This window comes from Notolabrus celidotus, chromosome 17, assembly GCF_009762535.1.
Source record: "Notolabrus celidotus isolate fNotCel1 chromosome 17, fNotCel1.pri, whole genome shotgun sequence".
Taxonomy (NCBI): domain Eukaryota; kingdom Metazoa; phylum Chordata; class Actinopteri; order Labriformes; family Labridae; genus Notolabrus; species Notolabrus celidotus.
The window spans coordinates 24,810,987-24,825,884 of record NC_048288.1 but is presented as its reverse complement, the minus strand read 5'-3'; the positions used below and the strand labels follow the sequence as shown (position 1 = coordinate 24,825,884).

Genomic DNA, 14,898 nt, shown 5'->3' with positions numbered 1-14,898 from the left:
TTATTTCCATCAAGTGCCCCACCGAACCGAGACATTGAGGTATATATTATACTGTATATATTCCATTATTTAAAGGCTGAGAGAGAGAGAGCAAAACCAGGTGAGCAAGGTGAACCGAAGAGAGTTATATAAGAGTCCTCAGCAGGTTGGAGCATTAGTATTTAAAGGGACATGGTGCAGTATTTAAAGGTAGTCTGTGGTATTTAATGGTACAGTGTCGTATTTAAAGGAACAGTGTGCAGTATTTAAAGATGCAGTGTGTAGTTTAAAAAGGTGAAGTGTGTAGTATTTAATGGTACAGAGTAATATTTAAAGGAACAGTGTGTGGTATTTTAAAGTAGTATGTAGTATTTAAAGGAACAGTGTGTAGTAATTAAAGGAACAGTATGTAGTATCTAAAGGGAAATGTATGTAGTATTTAAAGGAACAGTGTGTAGTAATTAAAGGAACAGTATGTAGTATCTAAAGGGAAATGTGTGTGGTATTTAAAGGAACAGTGTGTAGTATTAAATGATGGTGTGTAGTATTTAATGGTAGTGTAGTATTTAAAGGAACAGTGTGTTGTATTTAGAAGTAGTGTATAGTATTTAAAGGGACAGTGCAGTATTTAAAGGTACAGTGTGTAGTATTAAAAGGTACAGTGTGTAGTATTAAAGGGTACATTGTGTAGTATTTAAAGGAACAGTGTGTAGTATTTAAATATGCAGTGTTGTATTTAAAGGTACAGTGTAATATTAAAAGGTAGCCTGTATTTCAAGGTAGTGAATTTTTATTTTTATTTTTTTTAAAGGTACAATGTGTAGATTTACATGGTACAGTGTAGTATTTAAAGGTACAGTGTGTATTTTTTTTTTTTATCTTATTTTTTTTTTTATTATTATTATTATTTTTTTTTTTAAAAGGTACAATGTTTAGGTTTTGTTTTTTGGACAAAATGATGGGTAGGGATAAATCATAGTGCGTGGATATCAACAGGAACATCTTACCGTCACCACTGTCACTGTGAGAGCTTCAACAACCGCTGCTGCATTAACCAGACAGGAATACATTGTTGGCATTTCTTTAATAAACATTTGCCAAAGGGAGGAGGAAGGGGGACAAAATCATTTTAGTACAAAAAAAACAGACCGTTTCCTTTTTGAACTTGGGTTACTTTTTGTTCTGCTCATGATTTTACAACACCTACCGGCAAAAAGGCGTGTGGAATTTAAAGTGAAGACAGCCTCCATTTTCTCCATCACATCATCTACCGCAGTCATCCAAGTGCTACCAGTCTCTCCGTGGAACTAACAGTCTTTTTTCCCTCCAACAGCTCCCTGTGCTGATACCCAAGCCATCAACCCAATCAAGTGAGCCATTATTGTTTCAACATAATCATGGCCATAAAAAACGAGGACACTACATTACTGGTCATATTTCTAATTGTGCAGATAAAGCACATCATCCATTTCCTCTCATAGCTAAAATAGTTTCCGCCTACTTCAGTCAGTAGTGCAAAACATTAATACTAGACTGCCCTGGAGCAGTTACAGAAAGGCTAAGGTAGAGATTTTAAAATGTACCTGGCCTGATAAATGTACACTCAAAAAAGGTAAAAGTTTAATTTAAAAGACAGCAGAATAGATTACAAAAAAATATGAAAATGGTATGAGCAAGAAAAGCTCCTCCGGTGTTTTTTCCTTCTGCGACATACTCCACATTCCAGACTGAGGAGGAACACACTGCCTGACACAGATTTAAGTTATTACAAACCGAGTGTGCATCTGCAGATCTGTCTGGTCCGGCCTGAGAGGCTCCAGGCTCAAATCTGAGCGCTCCGGCCTTTAACGTTCGCTTTCATATTTTCACGTCTCTCAAAACGGCAGGCCTCGTCCTCTGATTGTTGCTGTCGAGTTCACATGTGGGACGAAGCCGAGGGGAAGTGGTGGAGCCCCGACTTGGGAAGGGGAGCCCCAGGCTTGTCCCGGTGCAGGGATGGGTGGGGGAGGAGGTCCGCCGTCCTTCCTGGCCATGGCGTGGTTGTACAAGTGGATAGCGCTGGGGTTGGGCTGTCCCTCCACAGGTAGCGGGCTGTGATTGTACTTAAAGCGGTGGTCTTTGTCCCCCGCGAACATCATGCTGCTGGGTCCAGTGGCTCCTGCGCCCGGAGGGAAGGCGTCTGGATGAGCTTGAGCTAGAACACCCGCTGCAGAAGAAGAACCGGTGGCCTGTCCAGGTCCACTGAAGACTTCTCTGAGAGCGTGAGGAGGCAGACCTCCGCCTAACATGTGACCCATGTAGCCTTCCCCAAATCCTGCAGGGGTGAATGGAGGGGGAGGAGGGTGGTTGTAGTCTCCCCCATATCCTGGCCCCTCTGCTGTAGGGAGGGGTGGATAGTCTGGCTCTGGGGGTCTCCCTCCGTCGCCTCCACCTGCAGAAGCGATAGGAGGGGCATGGCCAGTCTTGGGTTCAGGTGGAGGCTGACGGTAGTCCAGGTCTGCATGTGGAGGTGGCTCTGGAGGCTCAGGAGGTCTCTGGTCTGGAGGCAGGATGGAAACTCCAACTTCAGAAACTGAAAGACAGATCAGGATGTTAGAAATGAATTTGAGTCTGTAGATCATCGTGTTTTATTGACTGTATTTTGTTTTCATGCTCAGATCTATCACAGAACTAAAGGTGGGTCACCTGGAGAGACCGGGCTGGGCTCAGGAGGCTGTTTGACATCAGGAGGTAGAAGCTGTCCTGCTGCTGCTCCACCCGCAGGGTTGGCGCTCTCCGCTGCATCTCCACCGTCACCCGCTTCCTGCCTCGGAGCCTGCTGAGCCTGAAGCAGCTGAGCTAGCAGCATCGTCATGGCCGTCTGCGTCGCCGCTGCGGCCTCTCCTTCTGGAATACCTGAAGGCGCCGACGCAGGCGGCGAAGGAGGTTTGGGCATCGGGGGCGTCCGGGGCACTCCTGCAGGAGCGGCGGGCTGCGGAGGTTTGGTGGGCGTAGGTTGAGGAGGAGGAGGAGGCTCAGCGGGGTCAGAGGGAGCGAGAGCTTTGGAGAGCTGCTGTAACGTTTCCTGGTTGACCTTCGTGCTCATGGACTGGACAAACTGGGCTGTGTTGACGGCGCTCTTTGGCTGGCCGAGGAAGTTGAGCAGAACGGCGAGCTGCTCCTGGGTTAGCTGGGAGTTTGGACCCTTTGCATCTGTGAGAAGACGAGAAGAAAATGAAGCTGAGTATGGGAGGGATGGGAAGATAAACCGGTTTGCTTCTCTGCAGAGAGAGGGGCTTTGCATGGATGCAACTTTGGAATGATGCATTGGTTATGAAATGTCTGCATCAGTTAAATCAGATCCATTTCAGATTACAGAAATGACTGACCCAATAACTTCATATTTGTGGTTTTATCTTTTTCTTCTTCCTCCTTTGTTGCATTTTCATTCCCCACAGTTGCACACAGTTGTTATATTTGTATCGTGGATACTTTTTGTATATTCAGGCGTAGCCCATGAGTTCTGCTTGTGAGGGCTTACATGGGACTACCACCAGATCCTGGTCCGATCCGCTGCAGTCCGGCTCCATGCTCCCTCATCTGTCAACACCCACCGGTTGCATTTTCGGAGCGCTGCACGGAGCAGGACCGCCGGACAACTGGAGTTATGTGACCGAGGTTTTTTCCAAGGCAATGACTGAATCAAGGATTCTCCTCCTCATCCATGTTGTCTTTATGGTCCTCTGAAAACCTCTGACCTGTTGACTCCAGGTCTGGCTCCGCTCATCATGACGATTTGTTGTCATAGTTAAGTTAAAAATGATCTCAGATAACACGGAGGGTTTTATTCTGAAACTTTACCGGATGTTTTCATTTTGTTTTGGTGCCTGACTTCCTGTCCCGCTCGATCTGCTCTGTACCGATGCATCGTGCTCCGGCATCCGGCAAAAAGAGAAGTCCTCTGGATCTCCTCTAGAGCAAGCAAGTATGTTTAAATATCTAGCTCTCTGTCTTGGCACCTTGTATAGCTCAGTTAACTGTTTCTCATTTCAGGTAAGGAAAATAATCTCAAATAATAGTACTCATCTTGGACTATGCTGATGTTGTCTATCAGTGCACATCAGACACTCTCCTTAAGCCTCTCAACACCGTTTTTAATTCTCTCTGTCGTTTTGTTTTACAGTGTCCATACAGAACACACCATTGCCTCATGTTTGAAGCACTTAATTGGCTTCAGCCTAAAACAAGAAGACAATTTCACTGGCTTCAGTTTATTTTTAAATGTGTTCATATCAACTGTCTGCCCTATCTAAAAGAGTTCCTGGTTCAACATTCATCTTCATATTCCCTCATACATATGCAGCATCCCTTCTTCATTGTCCACAGAATCCATAAAGACATTGGTCACAGGTCATTCAAATACAAAGCCCCATCCGATTGGAATAATCTACCCCCTTCTCTTAAATCCATCACCTCCATCCACTGCTTTAAATCAAATTTGTTTTATCATTTAAGAACAAGCTGTTCCTGTTTTTGAAGTATGTTAATGTGCTTTTTTGATGCCTTTTTGTTTTGTTGATGCGGTCTATTTTCAAGGTTTTGTTTAGTGATGGGATGCTGGGAGTGAGTAAGGGTGAGGGAGAGCTGTCAGTGTTTGTTGTGATTTACTGTTTTGTGTGTATTATTTGCTTTGTGTTTTGTTGGGACCCCCTTGAAAAGAAGATGCTGCATCTCAAGGGACCATCCTATAATAAATAAATTCCAAATTCCTGTGTATCTCATCTGTTGCGATCCAACCTGCTGGATCAGAGAGCAGCCGGAACGCAGCGGAGCGGATCCAGTGGGAGTCAACAGATTGACTAGAATAGAAAACTATCAGATCCAGGGCCATGACGGATTGGAGACGGATCTGGTGGAATTTGGCCATTGGCGAGTACACCCACCACATGTGAATTTCAAATTATCCTTACAAGCAGTTCCTGCAAGAGGCTAATGCTGAAAACCCCTCATCCCCTTTCTTAAAGGAAGTGTAATTCAAAGCTCTTCCAGTGACAAACAAGCTAATGATAAACCCATATGAATATAAACAGTAGCTGATCTCACCCAGCAGAGCAGAAGCTGCAGCATTCTGAGCTTTGACACCTCCTGCAGCAGGGAAGCCCTGCGGGGTGTTACTGCGGCTGTCGTCAAGACCCAGCTCTTTACGAGGGGCCTTGGGGGCCGCCAGCTCCTCGGGTACCTGCTTCTGTCGCCGGCGTTTCTTACTCCACAGCTCGTGACAATCCTGCCACAGCGGGAGACTGCAGAGATAAGAGGAGTCATTAATAATCCTGCTTGTAAACTGCGGGAGACACACGCTGGAGCAACATGTAGTGAAACCTACTCTGGTGGGGGCATCTTGTCTGGGTCCACGTCCTTCAGGAACTCACTGCCTAGCGCTTGTTCAGCTGTGCAGCGTTTGCTGGGGTCCAAGTTTAGCATGTGGTCGAACAAGTCGAGGGCAGACGGAGGGATGCTGGACCACAACAGAAGAAGATTTCATTATAAAGCACCACAAGAGGGCCAATCTTTAAATATGTTATTAGAAATGTAAAAAGTGACTTACAAAGCGTACTCCTCTCGTAACCGCCGCCTGTACTGTTTCTTTGGTTTCATGGTGTTGAAGAAGGGAAGTTTGATCACATCCGGCCACACAGCAGGACAGGGGCTGCCACATATTCGGCTGAAATACAAACTCATTTTGATCAGGCGGAGCAACAAATTATACATTTAATAAGCAGTAATGACCTCCTTCACATCCCATGATGCCTTCTGACAACACCCAGAGAACCTGCCTGACTTGTTTGGATGAAAGTGAATCACGTTAACTCTGATTTGAACTTTATCGTCTTGTTGTTCTACAAGACGTAAAAGTAAATTAGGAAAGCTTCCTCTAAAGTTGATCTGCAGGACCCTCTCAGCAGAAATGTATACAGACTTATTTAAGAGTTCCCCGCAGCAGAGGCGAGCGGTTCCACTGAATTAATAACCACCTTCACACTTCCTCCAACAAGGGCAGTGATGACAAAACAAGTGAGGCCTGTTAATCAAAACACGGTTTGTGGCTTTGTCGTATTACGTCCTGCTGAAACAAACAGTGGAAAAACTGTGCTCGACTTTCTCTTCCTGTTGTTGGTCTCAGGAAACTGTTTGACTCTGGTTTGGGGGGCGAACCACGATGTGGGCACCAGGCGAGAGTTCAAAGGAGATCAAGTTGTAGGAAGAGGTTTTGAAGGATTTGATAAAACCTCACCTTATGAGCTCTAACTGGGCGAGCTCCTGGTTAGCTTGAAAAATTGGTTTCTTTGTGAAGAGTTCTCCCAGAATGCATCTGTAAAAATATTAAAAAGGTGTATATTAGAATTCAATTTCAAATAATCAAGTGTGAGCTCACATATTTAGAACATTTCTGGTTATAAAAAATTTCAGATACTGAGATTGTAAAGCCAAAAACTTGCAAGAAAAACAACATTTAAGTAAATTGTGATAAAAAAAGGTAAAGTGGTAAATTTAAATAAAATGCAAATATATTCTCTGAGGTTTAAAAATGATACATTTGGGACAGAAATATTGGATGTTTCATGAGGTCAATGGTCTTAATTTAAGGGAAAATACGATGAATTCTTGATATTCTGAATATTCAGAGTGTTAAAGTTACAAAAATACAAATATATATATTTAAAAAGGGATGGGAATCAAAAACCGGTTCCAACTAAACTCAAGCAATCTGCATCATTTGCCTTCATGCTTCCACTTATTACCACATGCCTTGCAAAACAATGACGTCATCACAAGAGGCAGTCACATGAACGACAACTAAGGAGTTGGGGAGGTAATAATGACGGACAGGAGACACAAGTGGTCCAAAGTGTGGATTAATCTTACGCTAAATGATGCTAACAGAGCACGAGCTATGTCAGTGGCAGTGAGATTTCAAGCAAGGGTGGAAACGGAAATATCAGGAGTAGCATGTGTTCTCCGCCCAACGCCGCCGGTGTTTCGGTTTTGAGAGTGACCCTTTTATGTGGCGACATTCAGCCGCATGCATCAGTGGGTTTCAGTTAAAACATCTGTTGGTTGAAGTTCAAAGAGTCATCGCCAATGCATCCCAGTTTGTGGTTTTTCAATAAAACGACAAATTATACTCATAAGATACTTTATGAAAACTTAAAGGCGCTTGCTAGAAGGTGTTAATAGCTGTTGTAGCTAAAACAATCAAAGATGGATTTGGGTGAAAGTTGGCATTTAACAGGGTCAACTTTTAGACCGAAACGCCGGTCAATAAGTGCTCCCTCGTCTCAGCAGAGCAGTGATGGTATGTATGTTCTGTTCTATGTTTACATAAGCAAGCAGGCTGTGGAGAACAAATTGCACAAATTGATAAAGAATTAAATCAATAAGTAGAACTGATAATATCATTGCTTATCACTTCATATCCCTAAAAGTTCTTTGGATTTTAAATCGACGTGTTTGTGATAGAACTCCTAGGAGTTCCAAGATTTCTGTCAGAATTTCAAAATAAAAGATTATTATTTAAATAAAATAAATGATCATTTAAATAAAACAAAAGCTCTTCAAAATGTGGTTTTGGGCACAGACTTGGCCTAATGGTTAAGTTGTGCGCCCATGTAGCGGGCGGCCCGGGTTTGAATCCAGCCTGCGGCTTCCTTCCTGCATGTTATACCCCCAACTCTCTCCTACTGTCCTACACTATCCACTGTCCTCTCTCTCTGTCAATAAAGATGTAAAAGCCTCAAAACAACAAAAAAAATGGTTTTCTATGAAACACCCGAGTGCCTTCTTTAACTTATCAACTGCTTAGTTCAAGTTTTGCCTAAATTTACCCTCATTTGCCGTCGTATAAGTAAGAAACCTTTTATAAACTCAGTCCTGTTCTTACCCGCAGCTCCACACATCGATAGCCGGCGTGTACCTCTCTTCTCCCAGAAGCAGCTCTGGGGGACGGTACCATAGTGTAATCACTTTATTTGTGTAGGGACGACTGAAATTCAAGAACGGGACAAGATGGTAAAGAGTTTAGTCTTGAGAGAAGTACTCAAAAACAGAGAAAAGTGAAAAAAATGTACAGATGAACACGTGGTGTGTATCTATAGGACCACAGGAGCCTCACCTCTCTTCAGAGTTATACAGCCGAGCCAGACCAAAGTCTGCGAGCTTTATTTGACCTCTGATTAGGAAGGGGGAAGAGAACAAAACGTGGGATTATGCAACAGAACTTGAAACCCTTTCACTTGGTTGAGTTTGAAAAAAAAGAAGGAGGACTTACTTGTTATTGAGAAGAATATTGGAACACTTGATGTCTCTGTGCAGGAAGTTCTTCTTGTGGCAGTAATCCAGGCCCTCCAGCAGCTGCCGCATGAAAGACTTGATGTGGCTCTCGTTAAAATGGACCAAGCCGGATTCAAGCAAACCCATGAGATCGTGGTCCATGTATTCAAATACCAGGTAGAAAGCACCTGAGCCAAAGGGAACACAGGTTCAGTCATGGGTACACAGAGGTAGATGATGTGTGATGGATTTTAAGAGAGAGGAACAGACCGTACCTTTATCATTCTTGAAATCTAAAGCGTCCTCCTTGTCTGTGACGATCTCCTTCATGTTTATGATGCTCTTGTGGTTGAGCTGTCGCAGAATCTTGATCTCTCTGATCGCGGTGATTGGGAAGCCCTCTTTTTCATTGTCCAGTCGGACCTTCTTCAAAGCCACCATCTCAGCTGTGAAAGAAGAAACAACTGCGTTTTAAGACTGAACCATGAGCGGGTAAAACTCTATTTCACCTTGAAACAACACTGAGAAGAGATCTGTGTTTATTTGGATTATCACTCACCTGTGTCTTTGTCTTTAGCTTTGTACACTTGACCGTAGGTTCCCTCTCCAGTGATTCCAATGATCTCAAACTTGTCGACACAGCGTTTTCCCCAATCGATCTCAGTTTCCTTAATCTCACCGTATCTTGGGCCGCAGATCCTGTTGATTAAAAGACAACATTTCAGTGAATACAAAGTAGATCTACAGGAATGAAGATGCAAAATGGGCATGAACATACTTTGGCCGTCTACGAATTGTTCCAGACTTCTTGTCCTCTGGCGGGCTGCGAGGGGAAGACGTGCCGCCAGGAAGTTCGGGCGGCAGAGGCAGGTCCGTAAGAAGCTGACGAGCCTTTCTCTCTGCCTTCTTCTTTCCTGAGAGCAAACCGTCCTTCAAGCTAACAGACGAGAAACATAGAACAAAGAAAGAAAGTGAGTAAGTCTGTGTAATTAAGGAGAAATATGAATCATTGTATGCTGCACAACAACGCACCCATACCTGTTTCCTTTGTCCATGTGCTCAAGAACTGTCTGAGGCAGTGGTAGCGAGGACAGAGCAGAGAGGAGGGGGACACTGGCTCTTTCCTTGTCTTTGCTCTGTCCAGAAGTTAGTGCTTTCCTTTTGTCACGATGCACTGAGTCATCTTTCCCCTTCGGGTCTCTGTCTCTGCTGGTCTGGTGCTCCGATGCTCTCTTGGTGGAGGGGGACTGAGGCTGACTCGACGTGGGAGTCCTGGGACCCTTCTCCGGCTGTAGTGGTGGGGATGGAGGACGGCCCTTTCTGGATGAGTGATTGGACTTGGGGCTGGGCTGGGGAGCGGATGAGGAACCCTTGGTTGGAGTAGAAGTGTTGCTGGAGTTCTTGGCCTTGGCGGCCGCTTCTGCTGCTTTGACCTTTTTCTGCTTGCTGAGCTCGGCAGCGAGGCTGGTTTTGAAGGTGAGGGTGCTGGGGGAGAGGCTGGAGGGGCGACTGCGGGAGCGGGAGTGGCGATGGCGGCTGCGGGAACGTGAGTGCCTTGTGGATGAATACGGACTTCTGCTGCGTGACCTAGCAGATCGCCTGAAAGCAAGAAGACATTTTTAAACTCTATTAGCTTCATGAACTTCAAGTGACAGTTGTTCACTGCTTTGCATGAGATAAAAACATGTAGTGGGTATGTAAAAATGCTGGGCCGGAGATAGTAACATACAAATTGAGTTATCCCACACATTGCACATGCATCTGACATGCTGGTCTAAGACAGTCTGGTCACAGAAGCCCGAATAATTTGAGCAACTAACAACTTTTCAATCATTCACCCAAATAAAATCTGATGCCCAGCTCTGTTATTATACACAACTGTGCATATACAGCCTATAAATACACTACAGCCAACACATCATCCTCTTAACTGCTTTGTAAAGACTCACCTGACATCTGGACTCGGGCTCATGGACTTCCTGTACGGACTTCTTGATCTCCTTCGGTTCCCGTATGGACTGGCACCAAACTCGCCTTGTTCGAACGGACTGTGTCGCCCATAACTTGGAGACCTGCGCCAGTTCGCCGGGCTTGTAGGGGATCTCTTCCTCTTGTTGCTGGAGTACGAACTAGGAGACTTTGTCACACCGTATGCCCCGTATGCATCTGAATCCCTACTATAATACGTGGAAGAGGGAGAGAGTCTTTTGCTCCCATAAGTTGGACTTCTTCTAGATATCAGCTGGTTGTAACCACCAGGTGACTGGTAGCTATAGGAATAAGACGTCCCATAGGGACTTTCTGCTTTGAAACCAGGACTTCTCCTGTATGCCCTGAGCTCTTCACGGTCATCTCTGTAAGACTGAGGAGCATCTCTGTATGCAGATGGGGGCTCTTTGTCAGACCTCGTTTTACTTCTGTGCCGCTTTGAATCCCTCTTATCTGCAGTTTGTGATGACTGAGACGTAGATGTCTTTTTGCCATTCCTGTCACTGCTTCTTGTAGTGTCTCTGTGGTTTTTAGACCCACTCAGGCTGACCCCCGTCCTAGCTTTGGAGGAGTCTCTCTCCCGGCTCTGGCGCTCCTTCTTCCTGTCCTTCTCCTTCTCCTTCTCCTTCTCCTGTTTGCTTCTCTCTGATGGTCCTCTAGTTTGTCCGTCTTTGCTAATACACACAGCCTCCCTTTCTCTCGGGTGGCTTCTGTCTGGTGTTGCTGGTCCATTATATTCACCAAAGTCAACATCGCTGAGTCGATCCGCTGATAGGCTGTCAGCGTGGGGGTCAAGTTTAGGAGAAGGGCTCCCTGAAAACCGCTCCGACTGGGAGCTCACGTCGTCGTATTCTACCAAAGTCTGAAGTTCAGCCTCTCTTTCAAAAGTGCTTTTTCGGTTATTGCCAGGGTCGCCTGCTGCACCTGCAAGCCACAGCTCTCTCTGCCTGGCCTGCCTGCGTTTCTTCCTCCTAGAAGCCGAGGAGCGCCTCTTCTCCCGGGGTCTGTCCCTCTGAGCAGCACCGCTCCCCGGTTTCCCCCTCCTGTCCTGCCTGTTAGCATTCCTCTGAGCAGAGGGGCTACGTCCCCGACCCTCCCGAACCACCTCTGGATTCGGCATTTAACTACACAATTAACACTACAGCCACGTTGAGAATATATTCAATGTATAAACTTCACTTCAGCTGTGTCTGTTGTTGTGTCGTGAAACAAAACATTGGGGCTAGTTAGCAAATTCACAAATAGCCTAGCTAGCTAGCTGAATCAGAAGCTTAACGTTAGCATTACAAAGCTAGCTAGCTAGCTAGCTGGAGATGTGAGAACAATGGTTACCAGAGACAGTAATACAGAATCAACAATATATAGTTCATTTATAGAGCAAGTCGGTACTCAACTATTGTACTCCTGGACGGACATCTTCCACATTTGCTAGTCGGTTAAGCCAGTTAGCCTCCACAAGCTAACTGAGTCCAGCTAGACATTCCATTTCATGGTCAAAGCAAAGGCCCAGATCCGCTGTGCATCTAAAATCCAGTTCAGAAATGTTGCAGTTTGTGGAAGTCTGTAGATCCATGAGCCAGTTAGTGTTGGGGTGAAACAAAATAACTCCGTCTCCCTCTGACAAACTTCTTCTCTCCTTCCATCTCACTTCAATGTGCAACAAGGAAGTGAATAACACACGAGTCGGCTAACTAGCTAACCAGCTAGCATTAGCCAGCTAGCTTCCTTTTCTCACTGCGTGGAGTTCAATGCAACTCAAGTCAACATTCAATAAAACAATGCGACTGGAAATCAAGTCTGCCTCCTCGAGTCCCGTCGGATTGTTGCCACCGCATGGTCCAAGAGGAGTGGGAGTAGTTCCAGACAGAATGGCTCAATGATTCCTTCTTTTTTATTTCTAAATGTTGTAACTTTGTTCGCAATGTGGCTTACTCCTCGTCTGGGCCCAGACAGCTTTCAAACTACAGGCCCTGCGCGTCGGTGTGGACCAATGGGACCCGTATGCGTAATCCAGATCAGCGGTTACGTCACCGCAAAGGGAAACCCCTATCATTATAATAAGTTAAGATATACTTTATTTACATACACAGTGTAATACACATTTGTGAATTAAAACTCTCCTGTTATGTTCGTTTCTCAGGAACAGCAATAATGTTCCTGGGTCCACTTGACCCAGGGTAAATTCAATTATGCAAAAGTGTCAGAACCCCCCCAAAAAATCCCAATACACATTTTTTAATCTCATTATTAACTCCATCAATAACCATTTAAATCAGGAGTATCATACTCATTTAAGCTCTTGGGCCACATACTCCCCAAGTTGATCTGAAGTGGGCCGGACCAGTAAAATCACAACATAATAACCTATAAATAGATAGATAGATAGATCGGACACTTATGAACACACTGGACACATATAAACACACCGTACAAATATGAACACACTGGACACATATAAACACACTGGACAAATATAAACACACCGGACACATATGAACACACTGGACACATATAAACAACCCGAACACATATGAACACACCGGACACATATAAACACACCGTACAAATATGAACACACCGGACACATATAAACACACTGGACAAATATAAACACACCGGACACATATGAACACACTGGACACATATAAACAACCCGAACACATATGAACACACCGGACACATATAAACACACCGGACATATGAACACACTGGACACATATAAACACCCCGAACACATATGAACACACTGGACACATATAAACACACCAAACACATATGAACACACAGGACAAATATATGCACACCGGACACATATAAACACACCGAATACATATGAACACACTGGACACATATAAACACACCGGACACATATAAACACACCGGACACATATGAACACACTGGACACATATAAACACACCGGACACATATAAACACACCGGACACATATGAACACACTGGACACATATAAACAGCCCGAACACATATGAACACACCGGACACATATAAACACACCGTACAAATATGAACACACTGGACACATATAAACACACTGGACAAATATAAACACACCGGACACATATAAACACACTGGACACATATAAACACCCCGAACACATATGAACACACCGGACACATATAAACACACCAGACACATATGAACACACTGGACACATATAAACACACCGAACACATATGTACACACTGTACACATATAAAAACACCAGACACCTATGAACACACTGGACACATATAAACACACCAGACACATATGAACACACTGGACACATATAAACACACCAAAGACATATGAACACACAGGACAAATATATGCGCACCGGACACATATAAACACACTGAACACATATGAACACACAGGACACATATGAACACACCGGACACATATGAACACACTGGACACATATAAACACACTGAACACATATGAACACACAGGACACATATATGCACACCGGACACATATAAACACCCCGGACACATATAAACACACCGGACACATTACAATGGCATTCTATTTAGCAGTGCAATTGCCGATGGGAAATAATGAAACCACCAAATGTTTCCCTTTGTTTTAGTGCAAAAAAAGTACAATTAGATTCTGTAAATGTTCACACTTAATGAACTATATTTTTTTTTAAAAAGCTGTTGTATTTTCCGTCATGATGAGTCTCATAGTGGGGCTGAATATGATATTCTTTAAGCACTGAAACCTGCTGCGAACACACCAAACACACAGGTTTCCCATTCACCCGACACCAAGTGAAATGAAAAACAGATAGATTATGATAATGAAGAAGGTAGGGATCAGTGGTGGACAAAGTACACACCTTAATTACTTAAGTCAAAGTATATATTTATAGAATCTGTAAAATCTTTTAAATCACTTCTTAAAACTCACTTTTACAGACTTGCTTTTATGTGGTGTTGTTGTCTTCTTACTGCCTTTATTATCATTTTACTTTCTATCCCATCCTATTTTCCTTTAATTGTTTTACTCTCTTAATATCTTATTTACTACCTTTATTGGTTTTATCCATCTTGATTTATTTATATATTTTACTGCTTTTATCTGCATATAATGTTTTCATCTCTTTTTATGTCTTTATGGGTTTATTGATTGTGTTTTTAGCTTGTACAGCACTTTGGCAAACTGCCGGTGTTTGAAAATGTGCTATATTATAAAGTTTGACTTGACTTGTCTTTTAGCTTCTTAGCTTTCATTTACTCAATTTTAATTCATCGTATCACTGTCATCTTTAAATGTTTTTCTATATGTGAAGATTTTATCTCTGAATTGCTTTTATTTCACCTTATTGTTTTTACCCCTGTTTTACTGCTTGTAGCCCCTTTTTATTGTTTCTTCCCTTTAATATCTTTAATTGTCTTACTCTCTTAGTCCCTCTGGTCTCAGTACATATTGTTGGGTCATTGTTTTACCTGGGTTCTTGTATTGCCTGTAAAATCAGGTTACTTCATTGTTTTGGTCTTTTCTCTTAGTGTTTGTTTTTATGTGCCCTGTTGCTTGTCAAGCACTTTGTGAACCGTAGTTTTTAAAAGGTGCTATATAAATAAAGGGATTATTATTATTTTGATTGTACAATTAATA

At 43.6% G+C, this 14,898-nt stretch overlaps 1 protein-coding gene across 1 annotated transcript; it reads right to left on the bottom strand.

The window, feature by feature from the left end:
- Positions 1-1,044: 1,044 nt before the first annotated feature.
- On the bottom strand, positions 1,045-12,273 carry cdk13 (cyclin-dependent kinase 13). Its single transcript, XM_034706043.1, has 14 exons — positions 10,236-12,273; positions 9,325-9,885; positions 9,065-9,223; positions 8,846-8,985; positions 8,562-8,732; positions 8,285-8,474; positions 8,129-8,185; positions 7,898-7,999; positions 6,251-6,328; positions 5,564-5,680; positions 5,342-5,473; positions 5,062-5,258; positions 2,665-3,171; positions 1,045-2,551 (listed from the first exon to the last, which is right to left on the bottom strand). The coding sequence occupies exons 1-14, from the start codon at positions 11,393-11,395 to the stop codon at positions 1,854-1,856; spliced, it is 4,269 nt and encodes a 1,422-aa protein (XP_034561934.1). The 5' UTR covers positions 11,396-12,273; the 3' UTR covers positions 1,045-1,853.
- Positions 12,274-14,898: the final 2,625 nt, after the last annotated feature.